The following is a 26738-nucleotide window of genomic DNA, read 5'->3' as shown; positions in this document are numbered from 1 at the left end:
TTCACGGACGTTCTACGGACTCAACAATTTCTACAAAATTGGTTCAAATAATAGCATAAATACATATACAAAATAATTCCTTAACCTTAAACAAATATTTTAACAGCTTTCTTTCGAATGTTTTAATATGTTAGGAGCAATACTATGACAATTAAGAATAATAATTTGACTTTATCTCCTCACTATTTGCATAATTAGTTATTTATTGCTTGAATTTACTTACAATGAGGAGGTGTTACGTGTTTATTTCCGATTTTGACAGGAGTAATTTTAAATTGTCACGCTCAGAAATATGCCGACCCATATTTATGCGTTTTTTTAGAATGCGCATGTTTTCGCCCGTAGCGGAATTTAAAAAAATTGGCGAAAATAAGAATTTGTCAAAACGCTGTCACTTTCGAATTTTAACCCGATTTCAAAAATTATACACAGTTTGTGCTCAGAATTAGTCTGAAATTATAAAAAACCCATTTAAAAAACTTATAATTTTCAAAAAATTAACGGTTTTGCGTTTTAAAAAAAACTTAGAAATAGCATGAAAATATTTAAAATTTTATAAAATGAATTTTTATAGTACTTCTTATCAAAAATTATGTTTGTTCAAATTCGAAAAGTGGCAGCGTTTTGAAAAATTCTGATTTTTTCAAATTCTGTAACTGGCGTAAACATTCGCATTTTGGAAAACCCCTGGATAAATTGGCGATAACCACCTCACACCTCCTCAGTGTTAGATTGACTAACAATGGAGGTCTCCTAACGCACCTATTCTTACAGATTTCTAACAAAGTATCAATCGATCAAAAATTTAACTAGTATGAAATTTGCAATATTTGCATCCGAAACGGACAAAACGGAGAGTAAAATCGGTGCATTTTGCAGATGAATTTATTAATATTAATTAAGATAAACTAATCCAAGGACTTTGGTTAACGATTTTATAATTGGCATTAATTAGTAATTAGAAAGATGTGGAAGAAGGACTGAAATTGTTGAAATTAATTAGTTGAACTAATTTTCTAAATGCAACTCGGATTTGGTGAAATACAATCTTTAAAAAAAGCTTAAAAATGAAAAGTGTGGGGTGCAAAGTGTCTGGTGCAACCGCCCCCAGGTTGCTTATCTCCGTCAAGTTAATGCTGGGAAGGGTTTTGAAATTTAAACAAAAACTTTTGTTGATAATTCTAAAATAATTCACAACTAAAAATTGTAAAGTAAAAATTGGAAGAATAGAAAACATAATTACGTATTTATTTATTTGTGGAATTGCAAACTATAATTCCGTAACCGTGCAACGTATAAAAAAGATGCATTTTTACGTTACGGTTTACGACACGGACGTCAATTTGCAAACTGTCACAACGCAACGTCGACGTAGTTTCAAAATCTACGGTTCTACGTCACGTTCAGGGTCCACGGAAACATTCATGCAAACTCCCTAATTATGAATTACACAGCGTAATTACATAGAATGAATGTTGTGAAGTGGTTCAACTGCATGTCATTGATAGACTTGGATTTTTTGTTGTCCGGTTTAAAGTCCAGATACCAAATAAGTAATAAAGTCCAGCTGATAATAAATAATGACTGTTATGTTATGCAAATTAAGAGTTGCATCATGTGCTCTGAAGTGGACGACTCTATTTAGTAAATACGTGCCCTGAGTACGTGACTGTACTTTAAACTCTCTGTTGTTTAAACCTGGTGACTGGAATTGTTTGAACATGGACCCTTCGTCGTGGTTGTCGAGTGGGTGGGGCTGGGTTCTGGGGGTGAGTGGGGGCGATGCCTTTACCATCCGAGTTTGGGGCTCTTTCATCATCTCGATGCTCATCTACTGGGGGTTGGGAGGCTTGTTCACCATCGTCGACCTCACTGGGAAACCTGAGTGGATGCTGAAATATCGAGTACAGGAGAACGTCAAGAGCTACCCCGTGAGACTCCCGTTTCTAATATTTAAATATTCAATTTCTGTAATATTGACTTGTTGTTTGACCGTGTATGCAGATTTCCAAGGCCCAGTTTTACGACTTGCTCTGGGTAATCCTCCGCAATCAAGGGATCATACTTTTCCTGCTCATGGGCAACTTTTACCTTGATCAGAGCAAGGGTCGCCTTCCTGCTCTAATCGCGGCAGAGACTCCGAGTCTCTTTGTCTGTGTCGCCTCCCTCGCCTTTTGTCAACTAGTTCGAGAGGTCACTTTCTACTACTCCCATCGACTCCTTCACCACCCACTCATTTACAAGTGGATCCATAAACAGCACCACACCTGGTACATACTCAGCCATACTCTTACATTGATATACCCATTCCTGAATAAATATGGTGCCCAGCCAGACAGTACCCACCTTACATAAGTATGTATCGTAATAATTAATCTTTGGTGGATTATTTGAAAGGACCTCTCCCGTGGCGATTGCAGCAGCATATTGCCACCCCCTAGAGCATATTTTTAGCAACGTCGTTCCGATTGCTTTAGGCCCAGGGTTGTTGCAGAGCCACACCATCATCCTCTGGGCGTATACTGTGTACGCCTCCATTGAGACGCTCACCGTTCACTCTGGATTTCACCTTCCGTTTTTTAAGTCCCCAGAATTTCATGACTTTCATCACCTCAAGTACTATAACACTTTACATTTGTGTGCATGGCATGTTCAGTAATCTGTACTGGTTTAATATTGATGTAGATTCAACGTCAACTATGGAGTGACTGGGTTGATGGATTGGCTTCACGAGACGGACGGGCTTTTCCGAAGCTCAAAGCAGTTCCTAAGACATCGCCGCACGTGGACCACAACCCCAATCAAAGTCGCAATCCCTTAATAATCAGGCCACAAACAAAGTTTTTTTCCTATTTCTTCTTTATTATACACTATCATTGCATTATCAGCGATATATCCTGTAATAATTTATTCGAAATAATCAATGGCACACAACAACGCAAGCTTCGACAAACACACAAATTATGTAACAAAACCCGACTTGGACATTACGAGAACACATTACGAGTACATTATTATTATTATTATACAGCAGGTCAGTTGTACATGTACAAATGAAATGTACACGACAGTTTCAAATATAAAAGTTATACATCACAAACTCATCGTAATTCTACTCACAAATTCAGAATACTCCTAATTGAAATAATAATAAGTGTTAATTAGCAATATTTATCAACATTGTTGTGTATTTGGAATGGAATTTGAAAAAACACTATAACGGCTGCATACAAAATCGGATTGAAGTCGCATGATAAAATGACTGACTGCGAGTAGTAGTGGCTGTTGGAAATATATATTTATATATTTATATACCGGGTCAGAGAGGTAGATAGAAGAGGTAATGGAAATGCTTTAGTTTTGGTAGGTTGGGTGCGTGGGTGGGTGGATGGTAATTACATTGCTAATTAATTAGATGGAAGGGTGCGGTTAAGTAGCTTTCGTAATGTTATTACTCCTGGATACTAATGACTGCACTGTCTGTATTGGCGTTTGTGGTGGTATTTGTTTAGATGATGGCGAACCCGCTTCCACGGCGCGATACATGGCTGAAAATCCCTTGCCGTTCACCTGAAACATACAGTACTGATAAATAAGTAATGAGGTTGGATGATATTATTAGGTCGAATTATTCACCGTGTCGTCCGACTTGAACCTCAGGAGAAGTGACCCGTTCTCTTCGGACGAAATGGGAGGAGGGATTCTGTTTCCACAAAACCTTCCCAAACTTTTCGTTCCTGCTCCTCCCGGGTCGTCGCCCTCATACATCTCCACAAAGTCGAATGCACAGTCGTTCTCGTCCTCCACCTCGAAGGAGAGGAACGTGAGCTGGATTATGTAGCTGGGTCCTCCAGATGAAGATGAAGAAAGCCGTCCTCCCCCACCGCCGCCGCCGCCGCCACCACCGCCGTCAGCATCGCCCCCTCCTCCATCGTCATCATAGTTACCGGAATCCAGCTCAATGATCCACTCGCAATCCTCGTTGTCGCCATAGGTCGAGTCCCCGTAGGAGGCATGCGAGTAAATCATCCCCCCTTGATCCTCACCCACTACGGCAAAGAGAAGACCACCGCAGAGTGAGTAGTGCCGCCCGTGGAATCCCCGTCGATGTACACTACCGTCAGACTTGAACAGCGCACTCAATACGTTCCCACTGGAGATGAGTGGGTGTGGTATCTTTGAACCACAAAATCTACCCAGTAGTGGGGCGTCCGAATTGGCTCCGTCGTAAGCCCATAGGGCATCGTAGCTACAGTCTTGCTGTGGCTCCACGTCAAACTCGTCAAACACGAGTTTCACCCGATGTCCTGGAACCGTCGTGATGATCCAAATGCACTCCTTCTTGCCCGGGTATGGTTCAGGGTAGTTGGGCGACTCTAGCTCATTTCCCATGACGCCACCAATGCCCATTGAGGGTGTGGGTGGATTCGTCAGTTCAAACTTGCAACCCCCTTCTTTGCAATCATGGCCGTTCTCGTGGAGGGTGAACCCATTGTGACAAAGACATGCATAGGAACCAACTGTGTTTCTGCAAATGTGAGCACAGCCCCCATTCTCTACGGCACACTCGTCTTGGTCCGTAATCCTGAAGAACAAAATATACATAAAGCCATACGTTATAAATATGTACATATAAACATAATTGCATAGCATAAGAATATGTAATTGTGAAAATTAGTGACCAATATATCATGATATAAATTAATTAAAAATCACCAGACTAGAGCGAACCCACTCTTTTGGACAGAGTTGTCAGAGGTGAAGACGATACGGAGGGAAGAGCCTTCGGAGGAGATCATGGGCGGGGGCTTAGTCCCACAAAATGTCCCTGTTTCCGATGTTAAAACACGATCGGTATTATAATTTTTGAATAATAATGGCGTTCTATTAAGGATATAGGGATATTCACCGTGGCGTTTCAACTCGTCCGCCCCAAGTTTTGAGTACACCTCCACCGAGTCATAGTCGCACTCTTGATTGTTCCCTTCCAAGTCAAAGTGGGTAAAGTTAAGGGTGATGCGATTTCCCGGAGGTGCTGACAGCTCCCACGCGCACTGTAACATTTAATATTCATTATTGTTATATTGTACAATATTCATTGGCAAGTTGGTCACACAAAACAACTTTCTCTTGCTTTCACTACCTGCTTGTTGGAGGGGTAGAGATTTGGGAAGGAAGGGGACGTCAGGGTTCCATTTGACTCCTCCAATAAACCTCCGCACGCGTCTTCACACTCCTTTCCGTTGGAGTGGAGCTCAAAGCCAAACTTACATCCACACGTGTACGAACCGATTGTGTTTTTACACGTGTGTTCACAATCATCAAGTCCACGGGCACACTGTTACACAGAGAACAGGGTTTGACAAAATAATTAAGAATTACGATGATAAAAATGCATTAAGCTGACTGAGCGTATAGGATAAGCACTGATTATCTAGAGTATTACCTCATCCAGTTCTTTTAGATAGGAGGCTGAGAATCCACCTGCAAATCAACAGTCATAGATTCAGAAATCCATCTAGGAAGCCATTTGACTGTCATTCTCGCTCAACTTGACACTTTCCTTCATGAATTACCACTTCATAACTTTAATTTCGTAATGAAACAAAAAGCCAAAAATAATCGTTTAGAATAATTGTAGTCGTTTTGTTTTCTGAAATTCGAAATAAATTTTCATGCCAGTAAAAAATAATTCCAAAATAACTTTACCTTTTTGCACGCTCCCATCAGACACGAATCTCACCCAGAGGCTGTTGGAGGAGGAAGTTAGTGGGGAGGGTGGGTAGTATCCACAATATGTCCCCAACAGGGTGGAATTGGCAGTCAGCCCATCACGAATTTCGAGAAAGTCGTAGACACAATTTTCATGGTTCTCAATTTCAAAGGAATGGAAGGATAAAGCAACTTGATAGCCGTCTGGGACCGAGATTCTCCAAATGCACTCTTTGGAGGGCAGGTATTCGTCGGGAAAGTTGGGTGATTCTAATGCTCCAGCCTCATCCATGAGGTCACCCCCACAAATTGCTTCGTACGAAGCAGAAAATCCACGGTAGGACGAGACTGGCTTTGTCGTGGTGTAGGTGAGCAACATCCTTGCTCCAGAAGACAAAATGGGACCCTCGAACTTAAGATTGGATCCACAAAAGCGACCCAAAAGTGGGGACTTGTGCCAGTAGCCATCTCGTATCTCCAAGTAATCATATTTGCATCCGTCTGAATATGGGAGGTCTGATTGGGGTAACAATAGCAAAATTTTAAAATCATCGCCTAAACCGAACAAATAATTTACGAGATTTCATATTATATGTGGTTTTCAATTTACGGTACGTATGTATGTATACTAGGTCAATTTTGTAAGTACCATACTATTTAGTATTACAGACATGATAAAAACTTCTTTACTTAGAAGCTTGTTTTGTGTTTATTAATGATGAATAATTCATAATTTCTATTACCAAAATCGGAAATGTTGAGAATGATTGTCTCCCCATGAGTTGCAACGATCCGCCACTCGCATTTTTCGCCAACGACACCCTCATGGTTGCTGGCAGTACCGCTGTTCATGAGGGAAGTGGTGCTAATAATGTGAGCAGTATGGTTATTGCTGCTACTCTGAGCCGATCCATTGTTGCCATTTGCCTCCAGCGAGTTATCGCGAAGTCCGGGATGGAAGGGTGAGGCAAGTGCTCCCGTCGGTTCTTGGAGCGTCCTCCCACACGCGGGACATTTGTAAAGGCGATTGGCCTGCGCAATGTCACCGGAAGAGAGTCGAATCCTCTGCCCAATCTCTGGTCGATGTCTCGAGTTGGGGTCCTCTCGTGGGAGGATCGTGTCGAGGAAGGTGGATCTCGAAAAGGTGTTGCGGGCGTAGTGCATTATTGAGTCAAAGTCATAATTTTCTCCTAAAGAGTTAACCTCCTCGCCTGTCAACTTGTTAAAGTTGTACTCTTGTCCCGTCATGATGTTTTCGCGAATGATGACCACTATAAAAGGATGCTAATAGTTTAGATAACTCAAATTATACTAAGAGAATATACCCAACTGACTGTGATTAAGTCTAATTTGAGACAAAGTCAAAGAGACAGTCATAGTTAGTTACATACCATGATCATCTCGGTCTGGTCGAGTGTGCTCATGCCAAAACCTGTTGCAAATATATAGAATGAATAGAAAAAAATCAATAATTATTGAATAATTATTATCAAGATTTGTTAAAACAAACCCAACGGCATGACCCAATTCGTGCACCACGATTCCAAACTTGTCACAGTTTTTTCCTATACTGATGGCCTGGAAAAGTATATTGTACATGTTACAAATACATTATATAAATAAATATAAAAGCATTCGAGTCTCATGCACTCACCTGGGGACCATTGCCTCTCTTCCCCACAAAACTGCAACATCCGCACGCCTTTTCCGTGAAGACAATGTAGTTGGGATGCTCTTCCGTCCTCTCCACGAACTTGACACAGGTGTTATTCTCCCAGTGACGCATGGCTTGTTTGAAGAGGGTTTTATGAGAACCACTAAAATTACCGTCAATTTCATACGGTATAACACCAAAGTCCCAGATTCTCTCCCTTCTTGCAGTGGCTGCTCTTCCCTTTCGAATAATCCGGCCCCTTCCCCTCCTTCCCCTGTTCTTAGGGACGTCTGTACTGGGAGGTGCTGCTGTTGTGGGTGAACTCATGGGCAGGATAATGTCCTCCTCGAAAATCATCTCTGACGAAGACAACGAAGATCCGACAACCCTGTTCATCACCTTTGCATTCCGAGGACTCTCGCCACCACCACCTCCAACTAGAAGCTTGCAAATGTACAGATCAGAGTCATTGGAAGACGCGTGGGGAAAGGTGGTCGTCATGAGCTGAGCAACAGTCCAACCACTTTTCCTCCTTCTTGTAGTCCAGTCACTATTGTTCCTTGTGTTTCCACCTCCACTGGGAACACTGTCCCCGCTGCAGGTGAGAAACGTAAAATTTAAAGCAATAAGGATAAGCCCCACAACGAGAAGAAGAGGCGTCCTAGTTGTAGCTGGTCCTCGGCCACCTCTGCCACCTACGCTCCTCGTCATCGTCACCCTGCACCTTTCACCACTTTCACTCCTCACTTCCAGCAACGAACTCACTATCACTAACTCACTCACTGATTTGTATCCGAAGGTTTGCGCCGAGTCCCCATGAGGAGTGTGGACGACGACGATGACTAGATGATGGGTGGGAAGGTGGGTGTGGACGAGGTGGACCAAGTGACCGAGTGACGACTGGGGAAATGGCGAGTGGAGTCTCGTCGAGGGTTTGCCTTTGCATAGACCTTGGAAAGTTGTTGTTGCTGATGTAGTCGCTGAGCTGATGTCCTGGTTGTGTTTGCATGTGGAAATTCTATGACTGCGGCTTCACGGCTGACGATGAAGTCGTCAAAGCTCATGTCATGAGTAGAAGATATTCCATGATCGCGTATTATTCAGTATTACACTGCTTCTGCTTCTGCTGCATCTGTTTGATGGAGACTCTCGAGACTCCTGATGAATTATGATGAAGGATGTGGAATGGAATAATGTGGTGACGATCATGAGTTTGTGCTTATGAGTTGAACCCTGCTCTTTTCAGCCTCTCTCCTAATTACGATTAACTATGGATGAGCTTATACATAATATATATATAGATTCAGCAGTTGCAGTCGTTGCTGGAATCTCCTTCACAAATAATAATCCCCTCTTCTCCAGCATCAAAGCAAATAATAATATTAACCAGCACAGCGGCTTATGTATCTTTTTAATCTCTTCTGCTCCGTATTCTGACAGTTCTTGTTCTTGTCCAGTCAAATACAGCTCAAGTGGTGGTTATGCCAGTAGTGATCAAATCCATATTCTGCTTGCCCTGGATACAAAAGTGCATCATCAACACATCACCCCCTCTCTCATCTCTTCCTTAACAAAGGCACGGGCCGATGAAACACTCCTCCTCTCAGAGACCACATAGATTGGGCACATAAATTATTAGGATGCATCGAGAGGGAGGATGTTCTCAGGATAATGATGATGAGATGCAAGATCCATAGCAGACTGAAGAACTAGAACTGTCATGTCATTCACTGTGGTGACACACGCCAACTTTACACTGTGTTGAAACAATTCAATCTTTTTATAATCACTTATTCTTTAGGCAAAACTGGGTTCAGAACAAGATAACTTGACTTGATGGTCACACTGGCAAAATATTTTTATTCTCACCAGAATGTATTACGAGACCAAACTCTGAATAATGTTCCACGCTTACTACTACTACTCTTTTCTTTCCTGCACAATCATCATCTGGGTCCAATGCACAACCCCGAAATAGAGTGTTGCCCTCATCCCCTTGAAAAAGAACCCTCGTAATCCCTTAATCCTCTCGTGTCCACCTACATCACAGACTGACTGTTTTTTCTCGTCTTCTCCACAACCACTACAACGTTATGAGACTATTTACATAGTAGTAGAATACTTGCGTAGTAGTCCTGAATTCTATTATATACAACATAACAACTCCTTTATTTCTATGTGCAAAGAAAAAAAACATAGACAAACTAAATTTTAAGAACTTGTCACGATAAGTAAAGGTTTAAAAAGAAGGAGCTAAAGTGTGTGGCTGTATGTTCTATAAAAGCCTTTGTTTCTTGGCATCAGGTGGTTCTTCTTCCGGGGGTCTTTCAAAAATTGCTTTTGGCTGAGTTCTGCAAACGAAATAAAAAATTAGTAACATAATGCTTAAAAAATGCGCGCTTATTATATGACGAATTGACTTGATAAGTACTTTTTATAAGCTGGTGTGACCCAAATTGGATTCTCTTCAGCATCCTTTGCAAATCTGAGAATTGCTTCTCTTGGGTCCATATCATCTTTGAAAGATTTACTCAAACCCAGATTTCGAATTACATAAGAGCTTAGGGTAGAACCAGACGCAGCGACACGACCACCAGATCCAGCGGTGATGGGGAGATCCGGTCGATGAGATTTGACTGGGTCCGCTCTACAGTAGTTTATTTATAATTAAAAAAATATTTGTGTAAGTATCCAAAATACATCCATGTATCATTATTGCTCGTTATAATATTATTATATATATATCTACCGTAGCTTGGCTTCCTCTCTCTTAGGATTTTTTGATCTTTCTGTCTTGTAGAGAGGGAGTGAGTTTGGAGTGATAACCACCTTTCCGTGCATGTCTTCGACCACACCCATGGCTTTCTGCTTCTTGGGTCCCTTCCCATGGGCTAATAGTGCTCCACGCTGTGATTTTGTAGTGTCATACAGGATCCCGATAGTCCCAGAAGCAAATGATAAAAGAATTTGGTTGAGACGATGGTGCCAGACGGAGCGAATGACGATCTGGTTTGGAAATGGGTGTTCTTTCACAACTCGTAGGGACTTTGTGGAAAAGAATTTGAGAGAGGAGTGGCTAATGGCTTCGTCCTTGGTCCTCCCCGTCGTTCCATGGGGAAGGGAGGGGATGCAGAGGTGACGATCATCAGGACTGAAGCATAAATCCGTCCTAGAATAACACATGGAAAAACAATGTAAAAATATATTGAATTAATGCGAATATTGTGCTAAGCGTGTGTACGTGAAATATTTTGCAGGAAATTCTCCAGGACTACTCTTGAACAGGGGTTTCCTCCAATTCCTCGTATCAAAGATGTTGACGACACCGTCCTCCCCTCGCGAAGCAACCTCTAACGCCGAGTTAGAGTATGTAAGATGGAAAATATCACTATTTTTCTGATGAGCTGCCTTAATTGTTGCTGTAGGTAGGACGAGAGCTCTTCGGGTATCCCACATACAAATTGTACCGTCTGACCCTCCACCCAGGAAACAGACGCCGTCTCGGGAGTAGGTGCAGGCCGTGACCCTATTCTTTAGTCCTCCAGCATTTTTTAGTTTCACTAGGGTTTTGTGTGCTCTGGAATTCTCAATCTCCCACAGCCTCACAGTACTGCAGCAACATAAAACAGAGCATCAATATTACAAATAAATCAGATGACAATAAAATCAAGTAGTATTGTAATTACCTGTCATCTGAGCATGTCATGAACTCTGACTTATTTTTAGGATTAAACATTCCTCCTGAAAGCATTGCCGTGTGACCTTGAGTGCGAGCCATGTCTACAATGTACTGATCTCCTTTGATACACTCTAGCAGCTCGGAACCATCGCGATTAAGTACCTTGGCCTGGATAATAAATGAATAGTTAAATCAACGTGTCTTTAATATGTATTCTTATTAAAGTATACCTGGGCACTTCCTGAAATAACTAAAAGTGACTCCCCATTGGCAGAGAAGCTGACATGTTTAATGGGATGGCTATAGAAAAAAAACATGATAAGCATATTAGTGTTAACCACTCCATAATATGCATTTATGTATGTTAAAAATTGCGTACTTTTCACATGGTTTTATAGTTCTGAGAGCATGGCGATTCCGAAGTCCAGTAAAGTCCCAAAGTTTTACTTCATAGTCCAGGGATCCAGATGCGAACCGAGTAGCAGAGCTATAAATATGTATATAATTTTATTCGACTTTGGGACGGTACAAGTTTTGAGAAAGTTGTGCCCTGACGATATGCAATTTAATCTTTTGGAGATGGATTAAAATTTGACTGAGGTAGTGAATGTATGTAGTGTTCCAATGAGTACACTAAAATGTAATCTCCACTTTAAGTTCTGTTAAGCCCTTAGAAGGGCTTATTTCCTATATTATAATGTAGTAAATCATATAATACCTGTCAACTGCCAGCCCCATCACGGGTCGAAGACCATGCTCAATGTTGTACTGATGCTCTAAAGGAAAGTTCTTTTCGGCTTCTGTGTCACTGAGTACAAAAGAAAAAAAAATCTGGTCATAATTTAATTCCATTTCTAAAAACCTGAATACGACCGTCGTCGTCGTTTATTCAAGTAATACAAATCATTAGTGATTGTTATTTCTACGACACAATTCAAAATATTAATACCTGTCCACATCTTCGTCCAGTTCATCCTCTCTTTCTGATTCACCCTTGGCTTTGTCGTCATCATCATCATCGCTGCTGTCATCGTCACTAGAGTCCCTGGATTTCACTTTCGAAGTTGACGTTGCTGCAACTGGCATGGGACCTACAATCTCATCCCCAGAATCAGAATTCTCATCTGTATTTTTTGGTTCTGCCACCACTTCCTATAAAAAGTACATGGAATAATAATTATTTAAGTATAATTAGTAGTATAATTATACCAAGTATAATTTTCGAATTCTATGCTAAGCGTACCTGTTTCTTCTTGGGTTTAACCACTTCCTCTTCAATCTCTAGAGGTTTGATAACATTATCTGTTGTCGTGCTGGGTGCCTTCCCCTTGTTCGCTTTCTTTATCGCCTCCACCATTTCCTTCACGTCGAATGTCTTGGCCACTTTCTGTGGTAAGTTTCTGACCGTTCCAAATCCAGAGAAGCCCATCGTCCTCTCCATTTGCAACTCCTCCTCGCTCTTCTCCTCTGGTCGAGGGGGAGGTTTGAAGGCAGTCCCACTTCCGAATACACCAAAACCACCACTACCACCGTCGTCATCCTTCCTCTCGTCCTCCTCACCTACCCCTGCGACTGTGGAAACTAGATTGATTTTCCCAAAAGCAATTTTCCCCTTCCCCCCAAATCCTCCACGTCCCCCGCCGCTCATACTTTTATATTCCGAGTGTTTGTTTGACTGAATTGAACTCACTGCATGACGGATGAAATAGTTGTCAAATTAGAAGCAACAAAACCTCCCCAAAAATTCGCGTCAATATTGAATATAAAAACATACAAAATCTAATCTGAAAAAAATTGTCAAGTTTGTTTTGTCGACAAAATGATTTTGGATACCGCACACACTACACAATAGTCATCCTTCAGGGGCACCTTGATCAGACAAAGAAAGCGAACTAATGATGAAATGATGAACGAGAATGAGATGAGACGAATATTTCATCTCGTTTATTGTAAAAAAATCATTATATCACATTGTACAATTTTCTGAACCATATAATATCCGCTGTACTACTTTGGCTGTCTCACTGGATGTGCAGCCAAGTTGAGGGAAGATTATGTCGTCGTTTCGCCAATTTGAAGAACCAGATCATGCTTTGCTCTACAAGAACTACAGGGAAAAACCACCAGCTCGTTTGATCGAAAGAATAGTTGAGTTTTTACGCGAAAAGGTACACTAATTGACTATTTATTATGCTATTTATTTCCTTGTGTGATGCTAGATATTTAAATGATTGTGCATATTCTTCAGTATACAGGGCCCCTAAAGCAAGCAGTGGATTTAGGATGCGGTTCTGGCCAATGCACGTTTCTCCTTTCAAAATATTTTGAAACAGTTCTGGGGACAGATATCAGCCAAGCACAAATTAGTCAAGCCCTACAAGGAACCGCGGAGGAAGAATGCAACAACGTCAATTTCTGGTTTGTTTAATGTTCACGAATCATTATTTTACTTTGCATAGAGATTTTAAATTTTAATGTTTACAGCGTTTCGCCGGCCGAGACCATAGCGTTGGAGGATCATAGCGTACAACTAATCACGGCCTGTGTGGCTGCTCATTGGTTTGATTTGGACAAGGTATACGAAGAAGGACGCCGAGTGCTGTGTGATGGGGGTGTGATGGCTTTCCTTTGCATGGATTACCTTATTGTTGAGATTGGGGATGACTTGGAACGAAATCAACAATTTTTAAAGATTATGCAAGATGTAAACGTTCACATTTTTCATTATTTTTGAAACCGTAATAAATATTCCTCTCCATGTTTAGGTTCACAAAATTATGGATCCCTATTTTGCTCCACCTGCTGCTCTAGCCTTCAACAAATATCGCGATATTACCATTCCTTACAGTGATCTGACACGGTCTTAAACATATATCATTCTCGTCATCATTAAAAAATATATTTGTATTATATCACAACTTTAAAATTTCAGTGAGTATGACTATGAGATTGGTGTGACCACAAATCTTTCTAAAATTTTGGGAGCCATCAAAAGCTATTCAGCATTTCAAACATTCTGTAAGGTCAAAGGTGAAGACGAAGGGAAGAAACTTATGCAAGATATAAAAGACAGGTACGTTGAATCTGGTGATAAGTTTAGATTAAAATTATATGACAAGCAACTAGTATTATTTAGCAATCTTACATAATTTAGAGATTTAACTGGTAAATTTATTTATAGATTTCTGAAAATCGCTACCATTCCTAATGATGACCCTGATGCCAACGTGCTCACACTGAAACGCCGATATTTTGTAGTTATGGCTCGGGTTTAAGCAATAACACAACCCATCTATCCTAAATTGAATAAAGATGCGTATTCATATTTATTCAGTGTTTATTTGTTGGTCAAATAAAGGCAAAAGTGCAACGATACATAGTTACGTTTATTTGCATTTAGTTGGAATTATCCCTTACTGAACAGGGCGAGTAAAATACTGCATTCTGTCGACAGGATACTGTTGAAAATATTTCACTCAAATCATGCACGACGCGTCGTATTTATGTTGACATGATAACGCAAAAGGCAACTAAATCGCAATTTCAAGCGATCCGAGGTCAAGTCAAATTATAAAGTTTAAAGTCTGGTCAATTTTTTGTACACAAGAAGTCTGTTAACCCGTTAAATTGTATTATCTGTTTTGTCTCGCCGTAAAACCTATCGGATCCCAGTTCTGCACCAACCTCCAACCCCCAAGTAAAGTTGACACTCAATAGCGGATTTCATCAATCTCGGAGAAATCATGTGCTTCCCAAAATCTGGAGGAAAGTAAGTTTGAGCAGCAATATAAAGTGTGTATGGGTGACTTTATACTGTAATTTGTACTCGTGTGAAGATTCCCTACCCCAGAACATTGTACGGACAAGACAGGATCGTCAGAGTATGCTGTCAATTACAAGCAGTGGTGCAGCCCAATCAGCTCCAAAGACTTTGCTCCAGATCGTCAAGGTGGGGATTCTCAAGATGTTTGGAAGCAAAGGGTGGGTATACATAAGAACATAAATTCTATAAATATTCAATATTACCTATTATTTTTTGCCTTTCTTCTATATTGGTGCAGTACTCGTTCAGTAAAGGACCTCGCTTTGGAATTCCGCCATATTGCGATTGTACTCCACCCCCGGAACGATTCCGCTTTGAAACGACGTACAACCACGACTTCACCGAGTGCATTCACAAAGACGCTTCAACGCAGCGGCATCGAGTGGTAGAAGGAATTCGCCCGCAACGTGTACATGCATATGATACCGATATTAAGTTACATTAAATTATTCAAGACATTTTTTGCTAAATAATAATTATTGTATTCTTAATTTGTGTGCAATTCAGGGAAGCTTCCTCCCAAAACAGTTTCTCTGTCCCTTCACGACTGAGACGACCTACTCACGGGCCTTTGATATGCCACAACGTCATTACCAGCAAATTTGCTCCCAGAATTCTCCTTGCGGGGGTGGGGGATGTGGAGAGCCCCCTTGTTGTGACAATGTATGCATCATTACAAGTTATGTATATACTTATTAATATGGACGATATGTGAAATAATGTTTTGTATAGGACTGTCAAAATCCTTGCGGAATTGAGTTGCGATTTTCTACACGTAAGGCAAAGCCATGCTGGCCACGACTGAAGAAAGAGGATCTCACAAAGCCAGGAACAGACACATCCGACTGCTGCCGATGTCCAAAAGAAATTCCATGTTGTCCTTGTCCCAATGACAGTAACCTCTGCGCGGCTTGCTGCGGATGTGAATTTCCATGCAAATTACATCAAGCAACGACCACACCCACGAGAAAGTATCCCATCATGTGGGGCACGCCGAGATACGTGTCAGACCCACGGGTGCCTCCACGGCGTCCGAAACTGCTGTGTGCTGGAGGTAATTATATTTATTTACTAAAATAGCAAGCAAGAAATATATCTAAAAGTCTATAGTAAAGAATGCATATGTGGGTTCTTCTTGTTTTATTAAATTGGTCTCTTATTTGTTTGTTGTATTTATTAGGAACTGCGGAATGTCCCATTCAAAATCAATTCCCCACAAAGCAGGCAATCAAACAAGCCAAGTATCGCCTAATGGAGGCGTTGGAAAAAGAGCGGTGTATATATCCACCAGAATGTGTAGAGTCAAGCTACCGAGCCTCATACAAAACTCCACCACTAAATGATGTTCCAAAGTATTGCGCCAAGGAGCAAATGGTATGCGATTTTTTTTACAAGAAATTCATCATATTTCTTTACAACTTGTACTGATGAAAGTCTATTTTGCTTGGCAGGAGGAAGCAAGAAAAATTGATGCGGAGGTTGCTGAGCGAGGACTTCCTCCAAGCTGCATTCCTACGTATTGCATGGATGGTGGGAAACCTCCAGATCCTCGGCCTGCTTTTGATCACTTTTCAACATACGAGGTCACATTCTCATAATTTAAATGGTTACAACAATTTACTAGCACTGGGTATAGAAGAATATTGGCAAATGTTTTTTTATACTATAACTGCGAACAGGCCGATTATGTCTGGGACAAAAAGCAAAGATTCAAACTCCTTGGTGGAGAAATCCCTTGCAAGTTTGAGGTTAAACCATTGTGCTGTCCCATCATTCATGCCTCACAAGTGATCAAAGAACGCACAGAGGAGAAAGAACGTTGGGGGGAGAACTGGGAGATTTGTCCACCACCACAGGAATAAATAATTATAATAATAATTTTGTACAAATCAATTTCAAACAATGATGGAAAATCTTTCTATTATATATATATATATATATATGTAGCAGGAGGTTAAAATTAATTTACTGTACTTAGACAAGAATATTCCCAACTAATAAATTGAGACTTGCAAACTTTTGATTTTTTGTATATATGTGAATATGTATGTATTCATAATAATATGTGAAAAACGTAAAAACAAGTAGTTACACAAACAGACAGTATATAGTATGAATAGAAACAGAAGGATAAGACATGCTCTAGCTTAAAGTATCGCAAATAATTTAGTTAACCTTTGTAAATTACGTTAATTCGACTTCGACTTTAGCTCACTCGGTTTATTGTAAAGATAAGCCAGCTGGCTTCCCATCTATTTCTTTTTTCATTCCGTGACAGAGGTAATACTCTCGTTTCATGTAGGCCAGAAGAACATCAGTTAACAGGAAAATCTGTAAATAAATTAAGCGGCGAGTCTTATCTTACTGCGTATTGATACTATATAAACGTTGTCATTATTTATAATATGTACGTACTTGTGCAGTTCCAAACGCAATCGTAACCCCAAAGTAGAAATTGGCGTTGGCAGATCCAGAGTAAATCCACAAAAACCACTGAATAGGTGCTAGTACGGAAGTCGCAATGAAGAAACAGCCCACCAAGAACTTTTGTTGCATAACTAGTCAAAAAACGCACGTGTAAATAAAATTTTTTACTGGGAAAGTGGGAATATTAGAATCTTATCATCAAATAGTCTAATAAACTTACATGGAAATAAATGTTTCCACATTGGAAGCAGTGCCAAGTAGAATCCAACATCCCCAATGCAGGGGTATGATTTGAAGATGGACATGAGAGCGCAGAACGAGTAAATTAGGATGGACGGTTCGTTAAAGAAACGTATCGTCAATGGAATCATGTAGATGAAAGCATTAATTTGAAATGTGCAGATGAAGAGGAGGTGAAAGTGTCCAAACATCTCGGTGAAAAAATACCAGAATAGTCCGATATTTGGTTTAAGATCACGTACATTCAATCTGGGTAAACAAAATCAATAATAAAATTTTAGAGGCTTGTACTTTGTTGATGAAATGATGATCAATGAAGAATTACAATGATTCAATACAGTAAGAATTGATGTGAACACAACGATGAATGACTAAGCTTACATAAATCCAAAAGTGCTGTCCAAAAATCCCCAGTCATTTGTAACAAAGTGAGAAATGTACATCAAACTCAAAAATGGGATAAGAAAGCTCAAAACCGTTTTGACAGCGGAGGTTGTAAAGGTTGATTTCTTCTTGGAGCCTTCAGTCTCAGACTCTTTGTTGTAAATACTGATGATGGCTGGAAAAATTAAACTGACCGGATAGAGCGACTGATAAGTACACAATGCGAGACTGATGCCAGTTAGTAGACGGTATCCTAATAATAACCAAATAAGTAATCACATAAAAGTTTTATAAGGAAGAAGAATATTTTTGCCTATTTTCTTTCAGCTATCAACAATTTACCTTTTAGCATGCTGAGGATACTCACTGCCATGACAAGGTTTCCAAACACCGTAGTTGTTTGACCTACACAATTAACAATTGTGAAAGGGTTGAGAAGATACGACATAATCACAAGCTCGCCATAATTCTCCTTCTCCTCAATTTTCAAATGCTTCGTGTCTTCGGAGTGAATATATTTCGAAGTTTTCTGAGACTTTATAAACTACAAACAAAAACATGATAATATTTTTTAGTCAAGTTATTCGGTCAGTCAGAGATTTCATGAATTTCATGTGATATATCGTTGAGTAATTACTACACTGCATAGCTTACATAAAATCGTTTTGCTTCTTCCACCCCAGAAGCCAGAGCGACTGCGGTTAATAGATCGCAAAGAATGAAAACCAGACAGATTAATAATTCTGGCAATTTGACTAGATAATCAGCAATCAAGAGAGCAACAGGGGTCTCATGGAAAGTGTCCCCAGTATAAGGACTGATACCCTTCCGCATTAGGTATAGTCCTTCTTGAACTGCAATAACAAATGAAATTATTAAAACTGCACCTAGTTCTTAAGCATAGATATACATTAAGTCATCCAATTTGGCTCATTATTATTGTTACCTCTAAGCCAAGAATTAAGAGGCGTGGATACCTCGATCCGCTGGTGGAAAACATGGTGGAAATTGGTCAAGAATAGACACAATCGCACAGCAAAACCGGCGCAGTAGGTCCAGGTCTTAATAATAGTACGACCCATGAGTACTATTATTCGTGGTATTCCTGATGACTTATTTTTTTCGGTAATAAATACCTCAGACTTTCTCTGAAATCCTGAAAACTCAATTTAATTATTCTACAGCAATTAATAACACACTACTTTAATCGACCACACTCACGCTTGTCTTGTTTCGCTTACAATAAAATTTCAAGGTGGATTAGATCAGTCAGTTGAAATTTATTTTTCTTCTCGCCGATCCGATCGCAGAGAAAAGTGCGACAAGAACTGTTGCTGCTGGGGTGGAATGATAGAGCTTCATTCAGCAGTTTTCCGTCATCCGTCTCAAATTCATGTCATCGGTCGTTTTCTATTAATATCATATCACCCAGACGAGTCTAAATTTGATAAAGGGCTGAAATCACGATGTTCTCCTTTTTTTTATTAAAAACTAGTCTTTATTTCATACAGGTCTATGTTGTGTGTCAGTATATATTAAATCTCGAGTAGCATAAACATAACTGGATAAGTTGCAGAAAAACATAAGAATGCACAAGTTCAATAATGATAACAAAGTTACAATGCATAAGTAGAAAGAAATAAGAATCTTTTGCATGTTCTTATCAACATTGATGAATAAGAAAATATTTTAGAATTAGCCAAGTTGATGACGATTAGCATCATTACTATTATCAGCAGTGATAAAATAGGGAGCAAGGCATGGAGCTTGACAAGTCAGATCGTTTTCTGAAGACGAGGATATGTCGCCCTTGTCATTGAAAGGGTCAACTGGTTGTAACAGTGGGGGCAGATTGTTGCAAGTCGAAGAAACATCTCCATTTGATCCATTCTGCAGCTGTAGAACAGGGGAGTGAATTTGTATTGAACGAAAATCATCATTGTTTTGTGGACTAATGTATCTTGTATGATTTATTTCTCGATGAGAATCTCCAAACTTTATCTCTTGTTCTCTTGTGGTGCTGATTGGTGATATGCTCAGTTCCTTAACCATTTCATTTTCATTAACTATCGGGACGATGCTGCTGTTGGGGTCAAGAAGAGCACGAGATTTCGGTTTTGTGGCTTTTTTACAAGTTGAGCGGGGGGAATGCCTAGTAGGGGAGGTTCTAATTCGTTGGTCAATCTTTATATCAAAAAGTTCATCATAATATACAGAATTAACGCGAACCACATGTTTCGATTTACCACCAGGAGATTCATCCTCCATCGTTATAATCCCATTGTTCAAAACATTTTGCAAACCTAGAACCACAAATATTTATGAGTACATATACCAAAATTACATGACGTGATTATTATAATCAGTATAATTATTAAATTAACGGAACTAATTACTTAGATTTTCAACTTTAACTTGAACCAATTGAAAAGGAATGCCCAGTCTCGTCAGAATTTTGTAGGCTTCAACATCTTTTGAGGGCAAAGAGGCAATAACTTTTTTGCTTATTCGTAATCTTCGTGGAGCGCCTGAAGAATTGACAATCTTCTTGGTCTTATTATTTTTATGGACGGCACATCGACGTGGGGTGGAGTTTCTTTTCGATAAGGTTACTTTATCTTTTTTCTGCTTTCCGACTTTACTTATTCGTTTCGATTTAATTTTTTTCAGTGGTTCACGTTTCGGTTTAGGAGATAGTCTCGTTTTACGATTACGATCCACTCTACGGCTACACGGCTGAACAACTGGAGTCGGTAGATCTTCCATAGTAGGATAAAATGATCTATAATAACGGAACAGACAGTTCGAAATAAATGTCAACTATAAAAGCATACCATGATTATTCATCACCGTATTAGAGTATTAGTAATTATTTAATTGCTCTTACGGGGAAGCATTTTCACACATTTTGTCAACAAACAGATCATCGACGTCACACGTTGACCTGGTATTTCCTTCCCCTTCTTCTTCTTGTATGAAGTCGTTGTGGCCAAGGGAAGAATCCTCCCCGTTCATATTTAACGAATCGTGAATCGTCACACTCGTATCCTCCATAAATAGCGGTGACAACGGGGAATAAGGTGGCGAAGGTGACAATATCCTATCAAATTCATCTTCATTATCATCATCATTAAAGTGTCCTTCTGTGCCCTCGGTGCCATTCATGAATAATAACTCTTCTTCTTGTGTGTCATTGCCGTTGGATATCGACGACTCGTTCAAGCTCAGTTCATCCTTGTCATTTACGGGTTCTTCTTGTAATTCCTCCGTGTTTGCGAACGTGGGCTCGTTTAATATTCCATCGACAACGTCATCAAGAGTGTAATTCAAGTTCAAATCATCCATCACATTGGATTCCTCAACAGTACCAATCAGAGGAGCACCTTTTTATCGGACACAAAATATATCGTATCATAGTCATAGTTAAAGTTATATTCCAGTAATAATAGTAAATGGGGATGTGATGTATAAACTTGGGATTTTCTTACTTTGGGTAGCTAATGTCTTAAAGTTCCTCATAAATACGAGACCAACCTCCACCTCTCCATTATGATCATCGTTTTCTGTTGGTGACATAAACGTACTGATTATGGTTCGAAAAGAATCTGCCAAACTGTTTATTTCTGTTTTCAAGGTGCTCAGATATTGGTCGAGTTCTACTAATCGCCAACCATACAACAGGCATTCTTGGCACATGTGAAATGCCATCATCGCTGCATTTATTCCGTTCTCAGTAGACACAATCTTCTCATAAAAATCTTGGATATTTAAGTGCATACAAAGGGCACGAAACACCAAGTCCTTCCAATCTTCATCTGACGACCCCGGAAACCGTACTTTCGGTTCCTCGTTGGCAGGAAACTCTGTAGTACAAATTGAACACGATAAGATGAGACAATGCAGATCTTCGTCTTCTTTTTCCATAGCTTCTGTATTCGGTGTGCAGAGTGGGGATATTTCGGGGGGATTCATCATTCGTATCACCGGGTCTTCGCCCCCTCCACCTTCTTCAACTCCTTCAACCTCTGGGAGGAAAGATGACGACGGGGACGACGCTGCCGAGGGTGGTGATGGTGGGAGAAGGTTCTGCTGCTCCTTCATCTCCGCACTGGGCGTGGTCCATTTTTTTCTTCGAGCTGGTCGTTTCTTTGCAACTCGTTTTCCTGATTTCGTCATATTGTTCGCCAGGGGCGACTGAACAGAGACTTCGAAACCAATCAACCGTTCAATTGATCCCACACCTTCAAACTTATTACTGTTCCACACGCGAGTATCCAAATAATCCAATTAAATCAGCCAAATTTTGGAACTGACTTTATAACAATCACAACCACACACTAATCAACAGCGATTTCGCTTGGCTCCATTGCATTGAAGGCAGCAGTATAAAAAGATGCACATGGAAATACACAGCAAAACGAGAGAGAAACGTAAAAGCAAACAAATACCGACTCCCACCGCACGAGAGGGGCAAGCAGCCCATTCTCTTTGTTCCGTGCATGAGCAATGCTCCAGTTTTCATGGAGCGCACAACTCATTAAAAAAATTGTTACCACAAGTTGTTTTTTAAAACAAAGTTTTATTGTTGACGAGCTTGCTATTTATTCTTGCTTTATTCCTTCATGGGAAATAAACATGTACATATTTGGATACATGGTATATAAGAGCACAATTAACTCGACTTGGTCTTTTCTTTGTCCTCCTTAGTGTATTTTATCTTTGTGGAAGAGTGTTGGAAGAGATATGTAAAAATTAGGACGAAGGATGCATAGGTTGCCATCTGTAACCCTATAGCTTTCGGATTTCTGGCGCAGTGGACCCCTTGAACTACATCGTAAGGAAATTTGCATATTAAGTATGTCTTATAATTGAAAAAATTGTTAAAATGTTAAATTCAGCGTGGGATACAAGAGGCAAAGAGTAGAACCAACTTTTCATGGAGAGAGCGTACGAGTTGACAATTAGACCAACAATCATTTGCGCCAGCTCGATGGAAATTATCCATTTGGCGAATGCTGGATGCACTGTGACTCCCAGGGCCTGCGAAAATTTATTTATTTATTTAGTAAAACTTTGTCAGCATTTCGTACCGTTTGATGATATTTTTGATGAGTGACAGCTATTTTGTATAGAGATACATATTAATTATATCACCTTAAGGAAGAGATAAGAGTAGAGGATGGTGTGGACTCCAAAGTTGATTATCCCGAACCATCGAGCTATAGGTTCATAGTCCGAGTAGTAACACCAGCACATTATCAACGCCACGACGTGGTGATAACTTTATGTAGACAATCAAAATCAAATGGGAATGTGTCGCATTGTCGAGTAAATTCATTTTCAGTGGCTTACGTACAAGTGGATGAACTTGGTCTCTTTTTTCCTCGCAATGACGAAAAATGTGTCTCCCAACTCTAAGACTTTCGACCAAGTGAAAGCCCACGCCCAGAAGGCTGCAGCTTGGGTGTGATTGTCTCTATTTCAATACCACAAGTAATAAATTATCATATAGTTGGCCATGCTTATTTATGTTGAGAATTTGGAAGTAAAAAACTTGTATAAAATTACCTTACACAAACGGACCGATGAAAACCATTCGGTCCTTTCAGAACGAGAAGAAGTTCGGGAAGGCAGCGGATGAAACCCAAGGCTGAGAAAAGGGCCATGCATAAGTTCCAAACGACCAAACTGTACCTCAGGTCAAAAGGTGGCCGGGTTTTCATTAATTGTTCCCCAAGTCCAGCAATTGCGACATAAGCAATGCAGATGTAAACACTCCAGTGCCAATTTTTCTCCATCCAGTCACGGCAGGAGACGACATCAAATTTCTCCAACCAGAAGGGTTCGTACAAGGGAGGTTCAGCATATGGCCAAATAAAGGACTTTTCCCCCTCCATCACAATTATGCTATACTGATGTACTACACTTTAATAGATTATTTATAAATTTACCCATGCTTCCACTCTCAACAACAAAATTGAAGAATCAACAGCAGAAGCGGTGCTGAACAGGTGATATGAGCGACAGCGCCATTGAATAAGTAATTTATCGTCATTTGCAACCTAACCTGCAGATGCAGTCAATCATCAGGGATGAGATTTTTATCTTAACTTCTAGCAAACTTGTTAGCGTTGGCAAGAAATAGATCTTTTGCCTAGAATGTAGGTACACAGGTAGTACGTAAGTAGGTGCCTACATACATATGTATGCATACACACGCGACGGAGCAAAGTACAGTTGACGAAAAGCCAATTCAAACTCATGCAGTCGGAAAAGTGAATGCACATCGGTATTACATGTGCAAGAATTTATTTGAACAATGAGCATATCAATTCATGCAATCTCATCTCTGCAACAAGGACGAGAAATCGTCTCCTCCGCCCGTACGACAAGTCCTCTATTCATACTCATGTATTTATTAATCAATCAATCGTAGGTATCTCTCCAATTCATTCATATGTACAGTACAAACACAATACAAGCCCCAATATATGCAAAAATGTGCTGGTTATCGGATTCAGTTTATTTTTAAATCATTCGACTTTTCCTTTTAAAGACTTGCGTGGTCTCAAGTATGCCTTGTAGAAATAATTGGCAAATAGAACCAGGTAGGCAAAATACAGCCAGAAATGGATTTTTATCCCCTCGTCACTCCTCGCACAAGTCACCCCAGTGCCTGCAATGCAAAATGTATTAAGTTTTGATATTCATGAGCAATTTTATGAGGTTATTAAAAACTTTGAATGCCCTACTCTTCACGTAAATGGCGTAAAGGTTTAGTCCAACGGCCAAGATCATTTGGCTAATTTGTAGGAAGGTGATAGTCATTGAAACCCATTTTGGTATCCAGTATCCCATAGCTTAAAAGTTGTGTCATTGAAATAATCAATCTCATGCATAAAATATATTTAAAATTAAAATTGGAAACGAACCTTTGAGCGAGTAGTACGTGTACATCAAACTGTGCACGCCCAAGTTGACCACGCCAAACCATCTCGACACTGGGTCAAAGTGAAAAACACTCACCCAGACGGCCACAAGGACTGTGATATGGTGAAACCAGTGAAGGAAAATCAGTGGCTTTTTCCTCAAGACAATAAACACAGTGTCCTGTAAAACAAAAAGTCAAATGTTTAATTTAGTTGACCCTTGAAAGACTTGGACTTTTCAACGTTTGTTAAAATCAGATATCTTAATTACATACGCCGAGCTCAACTATTTTCGACCACATAAAGAGCCAGCCGTAAAATGCGCTGCTTTCATTGAAGTACTCCCTGAAAATACACAATTAGATTCATATGGATGTAAATTACTGGTTAATTCTGGCACAAAAATTTCATCTCACCTAACACAAACGGACCGAAATAACCCGTGTTCTGTGCTCAAGACCTGCACAAGTTCCGGCACGGTGCGAATAAATGACCAAATTGAGAAAATGGCAAGTGCCCCGTTCCACCAGATCAGAACAGACTTCAGATCGTACGGCTTCCGGTTCTCCATCCATTTTCGTCCAACAAAAATGAAAATTAAGTAGAGTGCAGCTGCCCAAATTGATATCGTCCAGTATTTTATCGCCCACTCGATGCTCCAGATCAGATCTAACTTTTCGAACCACAACGGACGAATTGTGGGAGGCTCGGTGTAGGTCCACACCAAGTAATCGCGATATGTCACCGTCTTATTTCCAGCCAGACCAAACATTTTGCTCGTGTAACTCCTTTCTCACCCCAGCGGTGACACCGGTTTGAGTTGATACAATTTGTATGCGTCACTAATAAGTGTCGTGGTGGATGAGCATGGGGCACCACACTTGAACAGAACTTAGTGGGCAGCGTGCCTATGTAGTATGGTGAAGACAGTCCTGAAAGCTTAAATGGGTCACTTCATAATAATTCTCAAGTCGGGCAAAATCTTCCCTCAAAATTTTCCGTCAAAATGTGTGCATGTAATGCAAGAGGAACTGGATTTTATTATGATTTTGGTTGGGAATGGTTGTCCACTTTAAAGGAATAACGGAGATCGAGAGGAGCATGCCAAGCGCCTTTCACTACCTGGCCTAGTCTAAAAATAATGTAAATGAAAGTGCAAGCTTTTCAATTGGAAGATTTTCGTGTGTCCCTCGTCACTCATTGTGGGTGGCAGTGGCGTTGGCTTCGGTAGGCATATAAGATTGGTGGGCAGTTTGTCCCCACAGATACTCGAAGCGAAGTACCTGCATCTTCTTAGCTGCATACGACGATAGGAAGATGCATGATATGATCACTCTAAGGATAAGCATATAAATACACATATCCTTGGTACGGTATAAGCCCGAGATTGTGTACTTAGTATTAAGTGTGTTTGAAGATTAATATTCTAATTACAATGAAAATGTGAGATGACCAAAGCAAACTTGTACAAAATGGAATTCTGCAGAAAATCAACATGCGGCACTGAAAACATCCGCAAAATAAACAGCAATTGAGATGTTTAAGTATTTGTACAACTTTGAGTTCATCTCTAAATGAGGAATAAAACATTAATAACGTGTCAATTAATATGCACACAGAGAGAGTGCGACAGAGTGCCGTCATGTTCCCATAAGTCTAAAATCGCTGAAAGTATAACACGAATAAATCAGTTATAAATAATATTAAAGAATAAGATAGATAAGCAATTCTTTTCATATCATCGTAAATGCAGCATTCGATAAATTTGATTGGCTGCACTTTCGAATGTTGAATGGACGATGATGATGGTCGCAAAATCCCTTTCGATCACAGATTTGACTTGGTCAATCATTTTTGCTATTTTTAGGCTGCATCGCATCCACTCATGAA

At 40.1% G+C, this 26738-nt stretch overlaps 8 protein-coding genes across 10 annotated transcripts; 3 read left to right on the top strand and 5 right to left on the bottom strand.

Moving 5' to 3' along the window:
• The first annotated feature begins 1579 nt into the window (after positions 1-1579).
• Positions 1580-3104, top strand: LOC110841946 (fatty acid hydroxylase domain-containing protein 2). Its single transcript, XM_022087649.2, has 4 exons — positions 1580-1931; positions 2005-2270; positions 2398-2616; positions 2686-3104. The coding sequence occupies exons 1-4, from the start codon at positions 1722-1724 to the stop codon at positions 2819-2821; spliced, it is 831 nt and encodes a 276-aa protein (XP_021943341.1). The 5' UTR covers positions 1580-1721; the 3' UTR covers positions 2822-3104.
• On the bottom strand, positions 2850-9063 carry LOC110841942 (bone morphogenetic protein 1). The gene is made up of 11 exons (XM_022087646.2): positions 7367-9063; positions 7223-7290; positions 7104-7144; positions 6456-6983; positions 5710-6228; positions 5447-5484; positions 5144-5338; positions 4910-5054; positions 4717-4828; positions 3637-4585; positions 2850-3570 (listed from the first exon to the last, which is right to left on the bottom strand). The coding sequence occupies exons 1-11, from the start codon at positions 8075-8077 to the stop codon at positions 3430-3432; spliced, it is 3447 nt and encodes a 1148-aa protein (XP_021943338.1). The 5' UTR covers positions 8078-9063; the 3' UTR covers positions 2850-3429.
• A 443-nt stretch (positions 9064-9506) lies between these two features.
• Positions 9507-12898, bottom strand: LOC110841944 (gastrulation defective protein 1 homolog). Its single transcript, XM_022087647.2, has 10 exons — positions 12289-12898; positions 11995-12197; positions 11764-11853; positions 11425-11532; positions 11276-11345; positions 11053-11213; positions 10608-10976; positions 10116-10535; positions 9798-10013; positions 9507-9717 (listed from the first exon to the last, which is right to left on the bottom strand). The coding sequence occupies exons 1-10, from the start codon at positions 12691-12693 to the stop codon at positions 9642-9644; spliced, it is 2118 nt and encodes a 705-aa protein (XP_021943339.1). The 5' UTR covers positions 12694-12898; the 3' UTR covers positions 9507-9641.
• A 48-nt stretch (positions 12899-12946) lies between these two features.
• On the top strand, positions 12947-14424 carry LOC110841945 (putative methyltransferase DDB_G0268948). The gene is made up of 6 exons (XM_022087648.2): positions 12947-13213; positions 13294-13463; positions 13530-13749; positions 13811-13905; positions 13978-14118; positions 14227-14424. Exons 1-6 carry the CDS (start codon positions 13100-13102, stop codon positions 14318-14320), a joined length of 834 nt encoding a protein of 277 aa, XP_021943340.1. The 5' UTR covers positions 12947-13099; the 3' UTR covers positions 14321-14424.
• A 257-nt stretch (positions 14425-14681) lies between these two features.
• Positions 14682-16730, top strand: LOC110844886. Its single transcript, XM_022091216.2, has 8 exons — positions 14682-14814; positions 14882-15026; positions 15107-15277; positions 15376-15531; positions 15601-15922; positions 16049-16242; positions 16320-16451; positions 16548-16730. Exons 1-8 carry the CDS (start codon positions 14789-14791, stop codon positions 16728-16730), a joined length of 1329 nt encoding a protein of 442 aa, XP_021946908.1. The 5' UTR covers positions 14682-14788.
• Positions 16731-16885: 155 nt separating this feature from the next.
• LOC110857570 (phosphatidylinositol glycan anchor biosynthesis class U protein) lies at positions 16886-19301 on the bottom strand. Of its 2 annotated transcripts, none has more exons than XM_022106162.2 (8): positions 19161-19301; positions 18866-19075; positions 18574-18773; positions 18262-18463; positions 17917-18172; positions 17516-17784; positions 17284-17426; positions 16886-17199 (listed from the first exon to the last, which is right to left on the bottom strand). In XM_022106162.2, the coding sequence occupies exons 2-8, from the start codon at positions 18999-19001 to the stop codon at positions 17089-17091; spliced, it is 1317 nt and encodes a 438-aa protein (XP_021961854.1). In that variant the 5' UTR covers positions 19002-19075; positions 19161-19301; the 3' UTR covers positions 16886-17088. The 2 variants fall into 2 exon arrangements, with proteins under 2 accessions (XP_021961854.1, XP_021961861.1); XM_022106169.2 differs by having other exon boundaries at positions 19141-19256.
• A 93-nt stretch (positions 19302-19394) lies between these two features.
• On the bottom strand, positions 19395-22322 carry LOC110863674. Of its 2 annotated transcripts, XM_035854878.1 has the most exons (5): positions 21408-22322; positions 20807-21302; positions 20316-20701; positions 20166-20222; positions 19962-20103 (listed from the first exon to the last, which is right to left on the bottom strand). In XM_035854878.1, the coding sequence occupies exons 1-5, from the start codon at positions 22093-22095 to the stop codon at positions 20099-20101; spliced, it is 1632 nt and encodes a 543-aa protein (XP_035710771.1). In that variant the 5' UTR covers positions 22096-22322; the 3' UTR covers positions 19962-20098. The 2 variants fall into 2 exon arrangements, with proteins under 2 accessions (XP_021968727.1, XP_035710771.1); XM_022113035.2 differs by having other exon boundaries at positions 19395-20222; positions 21408-22317.
• Positions 22323-22478: 156 nt separating this feature from the next.
• Positions 22479-25994, bottom strand: LOC110863449. The gene is given in 10 exon segments (XM_022112759.2): positions 22479-22746; positions 22851-22959; positions 23074-23200; positions 23276-23395; positions 23488-23844; positions 24388-24595; positions 24672-24779; positions 24852-25029; positions 25124-25193; positions 25265-25994. Coding segments are annotated over 10 exon segments (1788 nt in total). The 5' UTR covers positions 25621-25994; the 3' UTR covers positions 22479-22591.
• Between the last annotated feature and the right edge of the window lie 744 nt (positions 25995-26738).

This window comes from Folsomia candida, unplaced genomic scaffold, assembly GCF_002217175.1.
Source record: "Folsomia candida strain VU population unplaced genomic scaffold, ASM221717v1 Fcan01_Sc001, whole genome shotgun sequence".
In the NCBI taxonomy this organism is placed as follows: domain Eukaryota; kingdom Metazoa; phylum Arthropoda; class Collembola; order Entomobryomorpha; family Isotomidae; genus Folsomia; species Folsomia candida.
Note: the sequence above shows the minus strand (reverse complement) of the source record. Positions and strands in the feature narration are given on the sequence as shown.